The sequence below is a fragment of the Corvus cornix genome, chromosome 20 (genome assembly GCF_000738735.6).
Source record: "Corvus cornix cornix isolate S_Up_H32 chromosome 20, ASM73873v5, whole genome shotgun sequence".
NCBI classification, from domain to species: domain Eukaryota; kingdom Metazoa; phylum Chordata; class Aves; order Passeriformes; family Corvidae; genus Corvus; species Corvus cornix.
In genome coordinates, this window is record NC_046349.1 from 2,973,383 (window position 1) to 2,989,383 (window position 16,001).

The 16,001-nt window shown below is 52.7% G+C and overlaps 1 protein-coding gene across 2 annotated transcripts in view; it reads right to left on the reverse strand.

The window, feature by feature from the left end:
* Window positions 1-16,001, reverse strand: part of ACSS2 (acyl-CoA synthetase short chain family member 2) — a 31,513-nt gene that overhangs the window by 4,243 nt on the left and 11,269 nt on the right. Inside the window, exons 3-16 of one of the 2 annotated variants that reach the window (XM_039563353.1) lie at window positions 9,846-9,937; window positions 9,242-9,345; window positions 8,885-8,957; window positions 8,023-8,098; window positions 7,016-7,130; window positions 5,423-5,461; window positions 3,542-3,679; window positions 3,125-3,295; window positions 2,204-2,337; window positions 1,829-1,961; window positions 1,362-1,418; window positions 1,014-1,094; window positions 368-476; window positions 159-227 (exon numbers count right to left, since the gene is read on the reverse strand). In XM_039563353.1, coding sequence (XP_039419287.1) covers window positions 159-227; window positions 368-476; window positions 1,014-1,094; window positions 1,362-1,418; window positions 1,829-1,961; window positions 2,204-2,337; window positions 3,125-3,295; window positions 3,542-3,679; window positions 5,423-5,461; window positions 7,016-7,130; window positions 8,023-8,098; window positions 8,885-8,957; window positions 9,242-9,345; window positions 9,846-9,937 — 1,391 coding nt within the window. The remainder of the gene's footprint in view (window positions 1-158; window positions 228-367; window positions 477-1,013; window positions 1,095-1,361; window positions 1,419-1,828; window positions 1,962-2,203; window positions 2,338-3,124; window positions 3,296-3,541; window positions 3,680-5,422; window positions 5,462-7,015; window positions 7,131-8,022; window positions 8,099-8,884; window positions 8,958-9,241; window positions 9,346-9,845; window positions 9,938-16,001) is intronic. The other variant, XM_039563354.1, reaches the window with a different exon arrangement.

Sequence of the window (16,001 nt, forward strand, 5' to 3'; positions counted from 1 at the left end):
AGCAACTGGATCCACTTTGAGGACAGGTTGCTGGGCAGAATCACAGATGCAGAACCATCCCTATAAACCAGGTGGCTTTTGAAACGGATGCAGAAGTGTCACAAAGCAAGGTGTCAGAAAGTGCACTGGTCCCCACTGAAGACAAAACTCCTTCTTACCAGAAACATTCAACATGTCATCAATTCGCCCTGTGATCCAGTAATAACCATCTTTATCTCTCCTGCAACCTAAAAATAGCCAGAAATGAGTGTGAGGCAGCAGTGCCAGTCCTCAGAGCAACTGATAAAGGATTCTGAGGGCAGGACAGGGTAAGATTTCCACTGCTGTCCCCAGGCCCCTGTGACCACAGCAGCCTGGACGCCCTTACCATCGCCTGTCACGTAGTACCCAGGGAACTTCTTGAAGTAAACAGTTTCAAACTGCTGGTGCTTTCCGTAGAGCGTGCGCATGATCCCTGGCCAGGGCTGCTTAAACACCTGGGGGTGAAAACCACAGAGCTGGGGCAGTGAGAGCCACCCAATAACCCAGGGGTACACCACTATCAGAGAGATGTCAGAGACAGCCATGAGTAGCACTCAGACACTCGCTGCCAGTGCTGATCCACTGGGAAAGTCTCACCAGTTTTGGCCAGGGGGAAGGAGCTTGGCTGAGGAGTTGTTCCCATCCTCCTGCCTTGCCCACATGTGCAAGTTCATTCAGTGATCAGCTGTAAAAGTTCCCACAAAGTTATGGCCTTGAAGGGAGTTCCCACCACCCCAGGGGGCTCTTTGTGTGGACCAGAGTTAGTGGAGGTAGAATCACAAATTTTTTAAGGTTGGAAAAGTCCAACCATCACCCACATTCACCACTAAACCGTGTCCTCAAGTGCCACCTCCATACATTTTTTGAACACTTCCAGGGATGGCGACTCTACCCCTTTCCTGGGCCAAAAGATGTGGGTAGTCTACCAGGAATATCCCAGAGCTCACAGGGAATGGACAAAGGGAAGGTGGGGATGATCAGCCCTTCCTTACCAGGTAACCTTCTGCTTCTCCTTCCAGCTCTTCCCCCGACTCGCTCAGGATGGCAGGGACCACACCGAAAAAGGGGAATGTCTGCCATGAGGAGCAGGGAGAAAGGAGAGATGGAGGTGAGCCCCTGCATCAGACCCCTGTGAACCAGCAGGATTGGCAGGCAGAGCAAGGGCAGCTTTGGAGAGCTGTGGTACATGGGACCCATGAGCATGGCTGCAGGGGGCCAGCCTGGGATTTGGCTGGTGGTCACCTCCCCACTGTCCCCCCACCCCCTGGCAGGCTGCAACCACCCAGCCATGGCACAGACAGGGCCCTGCTGAGGCTCATGGGGAGAACACAAGTACTCACAGCAGAGCCTGGCTTCATGGGGGTGGCAGCAGGAAGGGGTGTCAGCATGTGGCCTCCCTGCCAAGAGAGGCAAAAACCGGTGAGTTTGGCCCATGCCAGCCCATCCCTCAGCTGTGCCATCAGCTCTGGCAACAGCACATCCCAGGCAGGGCTGCTCAGGGCAGGCGTGCAGATGGGCCCTGGGAATGGCACAATGGGGAGTCTGTCTGGGCACAAAACTTTGGAGCTGCCGGGGGAGAGAAAGAGGGGAAGAAGAGCAGCGTCCAGAGCACAGTCTGGAAGAGACCCTTGGAGAGGAAGGTTTCCCCTTGGAGCCTGTTTGAGTTCCAGGATAGGAAGAGAAGGGGCACACCAGAGTTTCCTGGGCAGGCCACAGACCCAAAACCCCACTACGGGAAACCTGCCAAGAGGCCCTGCAGAGAGCACAAGGGACAGAGAGGTGCCAGGGACACCCAGCTAGGACTCACCGTCTCTGTCTGCCAGAACGTGTCCACAATGGGACACCTCTCCTCTCCCACCACACTGTAGTACCACAGCCAGGCCTCGGGGTTGATGGGCTCACCCACAGTCCCCAGCACCTTCAGAGACTTCCTGCTGTGCCTGCAGAGAGGAAGGGGCTGGCAGGGGTTCAGCAGGCCGTGGAGAGCAGCAGCTGTGAGCCTGCTGCACAGCAGAGCCTGCAGGAACCCCTGGGCTACCCGAAATGGACTTTGCAGGTACAGCTCAGAGCTTTCTCAGCACTCTTCCATAGGGGAAGAGAGGAGACCTGGTCACTTTGGCAGCTCCCACTCTACCCTGCTGTGCACAGCCAATGTCCTCATGCCACTGGGACTGGCACTCACTTTTTGACGGGCTCCTCGCCGTACTTCATCAGCAGCCGGATGGCTGTGGGTGCTGTGTAGAACTTGGTCACCTTGTACTTGTCAATGATGCTCCACATTCTTCCAACATCTGGGTAGGTGGGGACACCTTCAAACTGAGCAGGAGACAGAGCAGTGACACAGCTGTTTCTCACTGCTCTGCACCTGCAGCACCTGCCCAAGCAGGAGGAGCCAAACAGCAGCTGGACCCCAGCAGGTCCTTATAGGGGTAGCACACAGTGAAACCAGCCCAGGTCAAGGACCCCCCTCGCTGCCTCCTTGGGATGGAGTTGGCATCAGCCCACCCCAGTTGTCCTAGCAGATGTCCCCTGACACCCCCTTGCAGCATGGGCACTTGGGTGGCCACCACAGTGACCCAGTTCCACCAGCCCAAATGACCCTGCCCACATGGCAAAGGGCAAGAGGTCCAACACTGTGACAGAATCACAACCCAAAGTACAAGGAACTCCCTAAAGGCCCCCCCCCCACCATAACAGTGGTTTTCCTGTTTGCATTTCCCTGGGGATTTTGGGCACAGGTCTCTGGCTCCCTGATCTGTTACACTGCCAAGAGAGATACAGGCACAGGAGTTAAACAACAAGTTGCCAAATCAGCATCAGCAGGGAAAACACCAGCCCCTGATCCAGTTTTTCCATTAACTCAGAACATCCCTGCTTCCATTGGTACACAAGGCTTGTACTTCTATGGGAAAGAAACAGGGAGCATTTGAAAAATTAACCAGCCAAAAGCCACGTGCAAACTACCCCTGTGAGCAGTCACCATGCCCTCCCTGGAGAGCACCACCCTTCCTCCCAGAGCCCTGCACACCATCACAGAGCAGTGCAGGGATGCAGCTCAGCACCACCAGCTCCCTTTTCCTGGAGTGAAGCACGCAGCACTCACCAACACGCTGGTGGCCCCGTTGGCCAGGGGCCCGTAGGTGAGGTAGGAATGGCCCGTTATCCATCCGATGTCGGCCGTGCACCAGTACACATCCTCAGGTTGGTAATCAAACACGTATTTGAACGAGGTGGCAGCAAAAATCATGTACCCACCCACAGTGTGCAGCACCCCCTGCGAGGAGAAGGCACAGGGGTGTCAGGGTGAGCTCCCACCCACACCCACCCTCATCCTGCCAGGCCCAGCTGAACATCACTGAGCTCCAACAGCAGCTGAGCAGGAATGACCAGCACAGCCCTTTTCCCAAGACCTCTGTGGCTCTTCTTCCTGCTGGGGACTCCCAACTCCCCCCTCACCAGTTCCCCCAGCTGAGGGGTTCCTGTGGCTTGGCCTGTCCCGTGCAGGGAGCTGGGAGCACACCTTGGGTTTTCCAGTGGAGCCGCTCGTGTAGAGGATGAAGAGCTCGTCCTCGGCGTCGCACCACTCGGGCTCACACTCCGTGCTGGCACCACTCATCAGCTCATGCCACCACGCGTCCACATCTGGGTTCCAGGGGGCCTGAGGAAAGCACAAGATTGGAAACAGGCTTGTCCAAAAACAAGAGAAGGGGGATGAGGAGAACAACCCAAACCTCGCCCCCCTCACGGGCCACCGAGGGAGATGTTCACAGCACAGCCTGCTGCAAACCATGCACCAGAGCTGCAGCTCCCACTCCAGAAGCTCCTTTTCACAGCCCACAGCCATGAGGAAAACCTTTAAACACAGTCTGCCTGCAACACCTGAAGCAGAGTGTCCAGACTGCAGGTAACGGCGATGAATCCCCGTGGGCAGCAGCAGCAGCCAGGAGAGGCCCTGCAGTAGCAGCTGCTCTGGGCTGTTCCCACAAACAGGCTCCTCCTGCCCTGTGGGGCTGCCCTGAACTGCAGTCCCACAGCGAAGCAGCAAGCACAGCCACACAGCCACCTGTCCCACAGCCACCTGTGGGGATCCTGACAGCAGCACGGCCCGAGACAAACAGCAGCGTGGTGGGATCACACTGCTTGGCCCTGCAGGCCTCCCAAAAAAATCTGTTCTCTGGGTTTTTAGGTAATAACTACCCTGGTAAGAAGTGACTGCACCAGTGCAGAGCCACCCAGCGCTGGCTGACTGAAGATGCCAGAACTGTGACAGAGCCACCAACACCTGAGGCTGATGGGCTGAGCTCACCCTGAAGGTTGTTCTGGCTGTCCACCTCTCCAGGGTGGTGTCACTGCTCAGGGCAAGACTTAACTTCCCTGACTTCTCACCTTTCCTCAGAGAAGCTTGAGGGAAGCTGTGCAGGGAACATGCCCCAGACTCCGCTCAGACCTTCACTTCTCCCATCTCTGTGAGGGCAGGCACCTGACCCAGACTCCTGCACATTTCCTCCTCACAGCGCCAGACTCCCCACAGCTCCTTCAGCTGGGGTGCACAGAGAGCAGCCACGGGGGCGCAGGGTGACTCTGTGCAGCCCTAAAGATGCTCATTTGACATCTGGAGGCACCAGGACCCCACAGCCCAGCACACAGCTCCCACACATGTGGTGCCCGGGACACCAGCTGCTTGACAGCTTGGCACAACTGGGCCCACTTGGAAAGCCTTCATGGACCCCCAGGGCTCCTGGTTTTACCTGGGAAAGCAGTTTCCACAATTCTGTCCCACCAGCAAGGTCCCAGCAAGGCACCAGGTAAACAAGCCCAAGGGCATCCAGCAGTTTTCTCTTGCATCCCTCCTTGAAGGATCCCTGATTTAGCACCCAGCCTCCAGTGCCCCAGGGAGGAGGTCAGCCCCATGGCACTGTGTGTCTTTGCCTGCCCACTCTGGGGTTCCAGAAGCCACGTGAGGCAGGCAGAGTCCACATGCTGGATCTGGAGCTCCAGGTTTGCTGCCTGTGGCCAGGAAGCTGCAGGTGACCCCTGCCAGCTTCCCTGCAAAGGGAAGTGCGTTGTGAGAGCTGCTGCTGATGGGCAGAGAGCCAAACCCTGACCTGGATGCTGACACTGCATCCCAGAGGCTCTGCAATCCCCTGGCAGCACGCTGGCCTGTGCCCAGGGGTCACTGATGTGGGTCTGCTTCTGGAAGCACTGGTGGCATTGCATTCACCCCACGCTGTGGGCAGCTCTGGCAAGCTGGGTGGGGTCTGTCACTGACATGCAGCTGCTGGTAGCCCGGTTAGGAGGGCACGTGTGGCCCTGCAGCCAGACCAGTTAGGGGAGGTGAGGAGCTGCATGGGAAGCAGAGAGGAGGTGCCAAAAAGAGGAAGGCAGTGCTGTGTGTAAATACCTTGGGATGGAGTCTCTGTGAGCTTTCAGTCTTTTTTTCCTGTTAAAAATCCACAAAGAGGGTGTGAAATCTGGGAAGCGGAGGATCCACACTGGGCTTTGCAAGCAGGGAGCTGGAAGCCCACAGGCCCGGATGCTGGGAAATCACCCTGGCAGCCTGGAAAACGCTCAGATCCAGGGCCAGGCCAGGAGATGCCCTGTGAGCAGAAGCCTGCCCATTTCCATCACCTTCCCTGAGTGCCTCCAGGATAAGTCCCCAAGGCCACTTCCTGCACATGGCTGGCACAGAGGCACAGAGCCAGCACACAGCCCACAGACCATCCAATAGCCTCACACAAGCCAATGGCACAGTAAAAATGCATCCACGAGGGAAAGAATCCTTAATAAAGTGTCCAAACAAGTAGAGCAGAGAGAGCCAAAGGGTAAGAGACACCCTCCAGCCACCCCCCAGGACATTCTGCACAACAACCTCACCTCACCTACTGGAACCAGCACAGGGACAGGCTGCCCTGCAACCACTCTGCCAGGGAAACCTCACACAGGAACTCTGGTCTGCCCCTGTTTTCCCATTCCCTTGCATCTACCCTGCCCTCACAAGAGAAGGGGCAGAGCAGGGCAAGGAACATGGCCAGGCTGTCAAACACAGAGCAACACCCCAATAAAATTAACACAGCTGAACGAGGAAAAGTAACTCGAAGGTAGAGAAGCTGCTGGACTTCTTGTTCCAGGGAAGTGCACAGACCACTCCTCCTGAAAGCAGAGTCTAAAGCTCAAATACTCCCCAAACACAACCCATTTCTGAGCCAGCAGCAGCCTGGGGATAACTCAGTGCAAATAATCCTCCAACACAGAGGGACAGAAGACAATGTTGCAAGATTTGGAGCTGTGGGGTAGCTGAAAGTAACCTGCCTTTGGAGCAGGTAAGGGCTTGGCACAGCGGGGCTGCTCAGCAGCCTCGGGAGATCAGCAGGCAGCCACAGCTCCACACCACCTTCTCCTCCTTCCAGCCCCATCTCACCACATGCCTCTGGCCCACATCCTTTCATCTGTTTTCAGCTGCAAGGGAAAGCCCCAGCCTGAGAGCTGACAGAGCCCCTGTGCCAGCTGCACACACCCTGCACTGCTCTCAGCAGAGGATTGCTGCCCTGTTGGGGGGCTGCACTGAGCCCATGCCACGAGCACAGATCTCCTGGGTTTCCTCTCCTGCTTCCCATGTCACAGCTACAGTGCAGCACAGCACTGGTCTTTGCACAAAAGGGGAGAGAGACAAAGGGCTAGGAAGGAAAAGCCTTGTACTGGGCAGAGGAAAATGGGCATCTTGTCCCTAGTGGCTTTGGAAGACGTACCCAGGGGTCCTGTGGGCTGGCAGCTTGGTGAGGGTGTTAAAGGAAGCAGCAAGGAGAGGATCTTGTTAAGGAAAAGGAACCGTTTTTCAGACCACTCACACTGCAACATCAGTAAGAAGGGGAGTAAACAGGAACAGGAGTCAGAACAGGAGCGTCCAGGGAATCACTGCAGTGGTTTTGCACTGATCCATTTGCTAGTCTCAGGCCCATGGCAATAAAACCCCTGTCTCATCCCACCAGGAACACACCTGCACATCCTGGCACAGCCTTTTCAGAGGGGGAGACTTGCTGCAGGTCCCATCCACTGTTATCTCTTCCCTGCCCAGGTGCTTCACCACGATGCACTTTTTCAAAGAGGATCCCCTGTAAAAGGCAGGAGCTGTCACACTGGGCTGCTCAGGGGCTGAGCCAGCCCTTCCTGGGATTCACAGGCAGCACTGGAGGCAGGGCAGGAGCCTGGAGCTGCTTTTGTTGAGCTGGAGAATTTGCTGCCATGCAAATTGCAGGTACACCATGTACTTCCAAGGACACCAGCCACAGGAACAGCTCAGAGAGCGGGAACAGTCTGTGCACAACTTATTGGGGATTTATCAGGTGTGATTCCTGGGGAGAAAGTGGGGATCCCACAAGTCTCTCTCCAAGGACACTGCTGTCCTTACAAATCCCAAATTTGCCTGCCTGTGACCAGGAACAAGCCCTCCTACCAGGAGATACTGGTGGCTGCTCCAACCCCTAGGCATGACTGACTATCTCAGAGGGAGTAAAGGCTTCCAAAGCCTGATTATACATCAAGGAAAGACGTAGGTGTTTGCCCCCTCATGAGGGCAAAGACAGCCTACAAAACACTGACAGAATGATCTTATTTCCCTTCAACCCTGTCAGAGTATCAACACAGTCTCCACCAGTTAATTCCCAGCTTCAGGATCAACTTCTGTCCTCCCAGGTACCTATTTTTACAGACATAAAGACTTAGGTTTTCTTAAAGAGTTCAAATTTCTAACGTGCAGACTATCTGCCCTGAATTTCCATGTTTGCTCTAACACACAAACCCACATTCAGTCTCACACAAGCTACACAGATGCTGTGTCTGTAAGCTTGGCAAAGTCATTTCGCCATGATTATTTCCCTCTCTGTAACATCTGATGACTGCTGGTGTCAGACCTGCTGCAGAGTCTGCCCACCTATGACAACTCCCATTTGTGCAGGAGCAGATTCTGGCAGCAATGGCCTTTTTTACAAGGGAATCCAAACTTACCTGTCTTTACATTTCCGGATGGCTTCATCTGCGATGTGCTTCAAGTTGACCAGTTTGTCCCCTCGATAAAAGGCATCTGCAAAATGGTGAGGGAAACATCAGAGGGGCTTCCCAGCCAAGGCAGCCTGGGACAGCTGGAGCAACAAGCAGTTGCAGGAGGGCAGAGCAGAGCTCATGCACTGGAGTGAGGGGAAGCAGACAAGCAGTTGATGGGAAAGCTTTCCTGATGCACCTTTTTAGCCTAGAGAAACTGATGCCAAAAGAAACGGTGGAATTCCTTCTCTGGGAGCGGTCCCAGTTTGACCTGACAAATCTCTTGGGAATATCCTGTGGGAAATAATCCAATGCATCCAGAACACAGATTGCAGTTTAGTGGGTCCGTTTCATGCCATGGGAATTTACAAAAACACTATTTCTTGCACTGTTGGAAAAACAGCTGGGGAAATGCAGTGGGCTTACATGCAACGACTGCCACATTCTTGACCCTTTGCTTTACAAGGCTGGGAGCTGCAGCAGGAATGTCCTTAAAAAACTGGGAAGGGTGGGAATTCTTGTATTAGGTCCGCCTCATCATACATCTTGCAAACATCTGGCTGACTTTGAGGAGGAACATGGATAAGAAGTGTTTGGAAACATGCTATTAGCAGCTGGTGACATCAAGCTTTACAGGACAAATTGGGGGGCTGCTTAGAGGCTTCACCACGTCCTGAGTGGGAAGCAGCACTTGGGCACAGCTACAGCACAGCATCCACCTTGGGAGGCTCAGCTGAGGCACTGCCCTTCCCTCTTCCACTTCCAGCTTTTAAAATAAAGACCTGTCAGCCAGGCAACAGGAAGAGAGTTGCTCAGATGTGTGTTTTACCTGCCGTGATGAGGAGAGAGCAACCGCAGTCAAGGATCCGCTCGCAAAGGGAGTCTGCAGAGAAACCTGCAAACTGCCAGAGAGCACACAGCAGAGTCAGCAAGGACACATAGAAACCCAGCCCCAAACCCCAACAGCTGCTGTGCAGCTCACTCAAAGCGAATGATTCACCACCAGGCACTGGTGGAGAGAGCTGGAGGAGCTCATTGCACAGTTAATGCAGGGAAACAGCAGCATCTTAATTAAGCTTCCATCCATCTCATGGTCAGCACTCGTCTTTCCAGCTCCTCTCCCAAAACCAAGAGCTGCTCCCCTCAGAGCTCAGCACCAAGGGCAGCACAGAGAGCTTGTTCCTACCACAACAGAGTGCAGAGCTCCAATCCTGGCACAGGCAAGCATAGCTACGACCAGCTCCAGGATCATTGGCAGGTAGATGGAAACCCGGTCTCCTTTCTTCACCCCTATGGAGGGAAGGAGAACATGGCATTTGTCAAAACGAACATGTTACATGGCAAAAGAACAGGATATAGAAATAAATTATTTTAATTCCACGTTTATATGCACACAATAAAGCTTCAGCTGGAGTTAGAGCTGAAGCAGCCTTGGGTTTTACCTTTCAAGCACTAATGACTCTTGAGAGATGATGGCAATGAACACTCCATGTTCTCATTTGCCTCCCTGAAGGAAGCAGGAAGAGAACCAGAGTCCACTTGTTGGAAAACCCCAGAGCACGAAGTTTTGAGCACTGATTTCTTCCTTATACAGGAAGTGTACCAGTGCTGACATTACCAGCACTGATCAGTTTTCACAGACAGAGCCAGGAATGAATCTGCAGGTTGCAGAGCAAATTGATGAGAATTACTCAACAGACTGGAAATCACACAAGAAGTGACCCCAATCTCCAAACCCTTGGCCAAATGCCTCCCCAGTATCCAGTGCTCCTGTTGCCTCAGCTGTGTACCTTGGCTGCGGAGGACATTGGCGAACTGGCAGACTTTGTGCAACAGCTCACGGTATGTGATTTTTGTGGAATCTCCAGGTTCATTCCCTTCCCTGAAAAAGCAAGATAACATTTGTTACTGTGCAGGCAGTACAAGGTAAGAGTGAGACTGAAAACTGCTCTGGCCAACAAATATGTCCTCACCTGCCCTTCCGAGCAAACCAAAGTCCAGAAATCAAATTCTGGACTAAAGTTCTCCAATAGTAGGAAAATCAGTTCAAGTTCCCACCTCTGTGTAGACCACTACTGAAAGCAACTGAATGTGTGAAATGGAACTACGTGGCACTTTCAGAGAGGCAAAAAGAGTCCAACAGAACCAAAGCTAAGAGTGCACAGGCTCAGGAGCACTCTGGGATTTATGGCATGGCTCCCTCACTCCTGGCTGCTTACGCCTGCAGATATCTCTGCATGAAACATGGGCCAGTGTGCAGCAACACCCAGCCCCAAATACCTGACATCTGATGGGCTGGGATGGGATGCCAGGGGCTGCCTTATTTTCCAAGGTCATATATAAATACACCCGTGTATGTTTGTTTAGTGTCATGCCTGCTCTGCCTTATTCTGCCCGTGGTCCTCCGTGAACCAACTCCGGGCTCCTGCAGCCCAGACTCTGATGGGAAGACGAGCCAAGGGCTGCACCCGGAGAAGGGACAGGAATGTCATATCCCCAGGGAAATGGCTTGCTACTGAAGTAAAAACCAGCTAATTTTAATGTGACTCAACACTTCAGACATGCAAATGTGGTGGCACTCCCAAAGGATCAGGAAATTCATAAAGAATTTGACATGACTTCACACTTGGAGCAGCAGCACTCTCCTACACTCTGGAAGGACACAGACACATTTCCAGGTCTCTCCAAGGCAGCCAGCACAGAAACTCCAGTGACCCATAGATGAATAAGGGTATCACATCACTCTCAGCTGCCAGTGCTTCTGGAAAAGTGTCCCCTTAGTGTGTGCAGCCAAATGAAAAGCAACACTGGTGCTGGGGAGAGGCCAGGAAGCACCTCCATGCCAGTGGGGTGCACAACAGTGCTCCCTCAGGACTGCAGCCAGGCTCTGCCTAGCTCTGAAACAGAAACCTCACTTCTTCAACACATCAAACAGAGCACTCCAAAACTAAGTATGGAATTCTAGCAAAACCAACCACTTCTGCCAGCAACACAAACAGCAGGAAGGCTTCTGGGATGCAGAAATGCAGAAATTCTGTAAATCATGCCATTCTGTGCCATCACAACAGTGACCACGTGCTCCAATGGCAGACATGGTCCTGGTGGAGAAACCACAAGAGCTGGGGGAGCCCCACTGATACAAGCTCTGCTCCTGCCCCACACAGAACAGGGGTTCCAAAACTGGTAGATACACCTGGATCATCCCCTTCAAAAGCTACTTGTGGATCTGCTGCTTACACACTTGACTCATCCCTCTCGATACCCAGTTACGCTCCTGGCTTCCACAGTGCTCTGCAGCAATTGGGACCATGATACCTGCACTGACACAGGACAGGGAATCTTCCCACCACTGGCTGCTGGAAGGGTGATTCTCTGCTTGATCCTTTATGCAAGTTTGGCCCCTTCTAAGTGCAAAGGGGAGAGACACAAGAATACAAATCAAAAGCAAAGTGTGGGAGAGTGAACCAGAGGCCAAGGCAGGCGGCTCAGCCTTGACATCCCAGCAGTTTCCTCTCCTTTTCCCATCGCAGCCAGAAGCATCACTTTGAGCTAAATGACATGTGAAACTATTAGTCAAGGTCCCTTACAGCAGGATTCTCAGCTAGGAAAGGGAAACCAGGAAATCAGTTTCCTTTTTCATTCTGTTACTTGAGGTCAAAGATCCAAGAGCTGATTTCAGTGCTGGGCTGTGCAGCTGTAACTGATCTGGCTCACAGGAACAGCATCTGCTGATGTCTGGCTGCACACTGAGCGCCTTCTCTCACCATCCAGGCTGGTGCTGTGCAAACCTGCTTGTGACCAGACGTGCAGGATCACTATGCATGCAACTCTGCCCTTAGCCACGAGCCTTGCTATGGAATAGATCTTCAAAGACAATTATAATGCTTCCAAATGCAAGCTGGAGCATCCCAGCCCACTAATCCCTCACCTGAAGGTCACTGGGGTCTGCTGGGCACCACAGGCAGGCCCTTTGCGAGCCAGCCCCCAGCTCAACAAACAGGGCAGGGTGGAAGGATGTCCCTTTGTCTGTGCTCTGCCCCAGCAAAGGATCCAATTACAGCCTTTACTAAGAGGGGAACACATTAGGAGGGAAGACTAGCACAGGCTGCCCAAGGCCCTGCGTGCTATTTGGGGGCTGGTAGCTGAGGGGAGAGGCAGCCAGGTCACCCAAGCTGTGGGTTCTCAGGGCAGCAGCCCTGTGACCCCTCAGGCAGAGCTGCATCGTGCACACAGTGCCCATGAGGGACACGGACCTGCCCAGAGCCACCTGGCACGAGGCACCGCTCGGACATTCCTGCTCTCCCTGCACATGAGAGGCACATCTCAAATATGCCAGGTCCTCCTCCTTGGCAGGATTCCAGAGGGACATTCAGGCCAAGGAATGTACCCAGGCTCGTCCTCAAGGTCAGAACACATAAGGCACTGCAGGAGAAGCACAGAGTAAAGTCAAAGAGAAGTTAAAACTTCTGCGAGGATTTTCAGGAGGCTTTCAAAGTCCTCTCCATTTATTTGCGTGACTGCAAATAAACAGCTCCTCTACCACCAGCGGGGGAAACCTCAGGCTTCATGTTTTAAGAAGACCTTGTGCTCAATGGGAAACAAACCATGCCATTGCTTCTACAGGACAAGATGCCTCCTTTCAGTGCATCTCCAGCCAAGGCCTTGAGCAGTCTCTCAAGAGCAGGCAATTGCTTTATGTCTCCCTGCATCTGAAAATAGTCTGGAGTGCCCACAGCTATACTCAGCAGGCTACAGTAGCACTCAGACTGCTCTGTCCTCTGCTCTGGCACAAAAGCCCAGTGAATGATGGATTTTAGAAAGGGCATTTAAAGGAATGCCCACTTGCATGCTATCAAGTACTCTGCATCAAAAGCGAGCCTGTAAACTCCTGGCATCCAAATTCTGCCAGCAGCATCTTCCCAATGGTGCCCATCTGACATAAGCAAGAGCATCCGAGCATCCCACATGGGCTCCCTTGTCCAAATTCAACTGAAAAAGAAATAAAACTCCAAAAATAACCCTCACTCTTCTGAAAACAGCACTGCAGAACTCACCTCCGCAGTTCTAACCCCACCAAATCCAACACCCCCCAAATACATATTTTTTTAAGATCTGGTGGTGAAAATAGTTGGCAGCAGCACTGCTGTGATTATTCGTGTGCAATCTGTGCTCTAACAGCAAGGCAGCTCCCCAAACACCCCAGATATATCACTGGATGAAATATTTGGTGAAGCATAGTGAGTCTGACTTTTTTTTTTTCCATCTTGAAACCGAGTCCTACATTTAGCAACTGTAATCCAAAATTTTACAGTATCATCTGGCCCATGGCAGGAATGCATTTGAGATTTTTAGCACTTGAGAAGCCTGTGTTTTACATATTGCATGTTGTGTGAATACTCAGCTGGAGAAAGGAGAGTTTTGGCCATATGGAATACATACGGAAGAAATTCTTCCCTGTGGGGGTGGGGAGGCCCTGGCACAGGCTGCCCAGAGAAGCTGTGGCTGCCCCATCCCTGGCAGTGTCCAAGGCCAGGTTGGACACAGCTTGGAGCAACCTGGGATAGTAGAAGGTGTCCTTGCCCGTGGCAGGGAGTAGAACTAGATGACCTCTAAGGTCCCTTCCAACCCAACCCATTCTAAGATCTCCACTGAACCACCCACTGACTCAGTAAATCCAAGTTTTTCACCTAAACACACAGATGCACAACCGGAGGCATTCTGAGGCAGGTCTTCTCCTAGAAATGGTGATTTGTTGAAGAAGCCAGGTTTCCTGCAAAGAGGAGAGTTTTGTATCTGCCTGCAGCCATTCCTTGCCAGGCCCAGACACCCCAAGGGCATGGGGGACCACCACCACCACCACAGTGTGCACGATGCACGATGGTAGCACCCAGCCCTGCTCCAAACAGATCCTTGTCAACATATGAAAGGCAGCACAGGCTCTGCAGAGCTCTTACCCTCCTGCTCCCTTCTGCCAGCAGTTAAAACATAGGGCTCCCCACTTTGGAGCAGGCACTGGGACACGCAAAGCCCCATGGCACAGACCCTGCCAGCGTCCGAGCACGGAACAACCACATGGAGAAGTCACACGGGCAGGGGAGGAAGAAAACATCAGGTGGGAAAGCTGAACACTCGTCACCTCTGTGGCACTACCACACTTACAGGGGGCTCACAGACTGCCTGCTCAGCTGGAGTTTGACCTTGGAGGTGCAGAGCCACAGAGCTATTTCACCTGGTGCCCAGGTAGTAAATCAAGGTTAAGCTTCCCTGTTAGAGCCACCACGCAGGTGAGCAAGTGATTTAGTGCTGTACATACATGGTGTAGGAGGGAAGGTGGTTTGTAGGAGCAGGCAAGCATTTCTGTAGGGCCCCATTAGCTCAGGCAGTTACCCTGTGGAGCAGTCAGGGATGCAGAGCAGCAGTGTGGGAGAGGGATGCTGTGCCCAGATGCTCTCCTGGGTATTTGCACCAAAGCAGGTTAAGAAGTTACCGTCCTCTGCCAAGCACCAGGGCTGACTACAGGACTTTGTAAAGCATGGTCTGCTTCACCCACTCATCACCTAACCAAGTGAGCTGAGCCCATCTCAGCTGTAGGGTGACAAACAGGACGGAGGGGCAGGAACTCAGCAGCCAAGGGGACACACGCTTCCCAGAGCACCCAAACAGACCAAGCAAAGCTGACTTGAAAATGAATCAGCCATTGTTTGGCGTTTCTCTTTCACCACATTTCCAAAGAAAAGTTATTTGCATCACCTGTTTGAATAACAGATGACTACGACTCCCTAGGCAAAGCTGCCCCGGCATTGGCACGGAGCAGCAGGAAGCGTGGGGTGCCTCAGTGGCAATTACAGCTTTCAAAGGAATTGAGGATGGCAACTGTGGTTTACAAGGGCTACAACACCACTGATAAGGTGATGTACAGGAGAAAAGGAAGCATTGAAGCCAAGCAAGTGAAGTGTTAGAAGTTTTCAAGGTCTGCCAGACCATCTGCAGATCCACACAGCCAGAAACACAGAAATCACAGACCAAAGCAAGCTAAGGACAAAGCCAAAGCCTTTCTGATTCCTGAAAATGCTCCCACTGAGGACCAAAGGGGCTGCAGATCATTTAAGTTTCTCCTCTAAGCTCCTGTCAACACAACACTCAGCTTTTGCAAGGGCATCTAGTGACCAGACAAGCAACAATGGCTTTAAACTGATGGAGAATAGGTTTAGACTGGGTATTAGGAAGAAATTCTTCCCTGTGATGGTGGGGAGGTCCTGGCACAGGACCCACAGTTGTCCCATTGCTGGAAATGCTCAAGGCCAGGTTGGATGGGGCTTGGAGCAACCTGGGCTAGTGGAAGGTGTCCCTGCTCATGGCAGGGGGGTGGAACAAGATGAGCTTTAATGTCCTTTCCAATGCAAACCATTCTGTGATTGAGTAAAAGCAGTAACCCGAAGTTACCAAGCAGAGGTGTGGGGCATCTGAAAGGTAAATTTTCAGAGCACAGCAAACCATCTCAAAGCTACCAGGTCTCATTTTCTGACTGGCAGAGATGTGATGGCAGCCCACAGAGCAATTTTTCTTAATGCAGGACAAAGGCTCTGCATTTTCCCTATTGGAAAGCACCCTTAAGAAAACATGGATTCCCAGTTTGGAAAAGGTGTTGTAGGGGGGAAAGAAGCCTTTACCAGATGATGCCATGTCACAGAAAGAATTTGCACAGTGGGGAACCACAGAGAGACTCAATGATCTCAGAGGTCTTTTCCAACCTAGTTAATTCTGTGATCCTGTGACTCCAGTAGAGCACAGATGGCGACTGTGGCAATGTCCGCCCTAGAACATCTCTGTTGCCATCTAAACTAAAACATGCTCAGAGCCCAAAATCCCTCCTAAACATGGGACCAAAAGCAGCATGAGAGATCTCCAGCTCCTGCTTCACCAGCAGCCTGTCCCCAGAGCAGGGT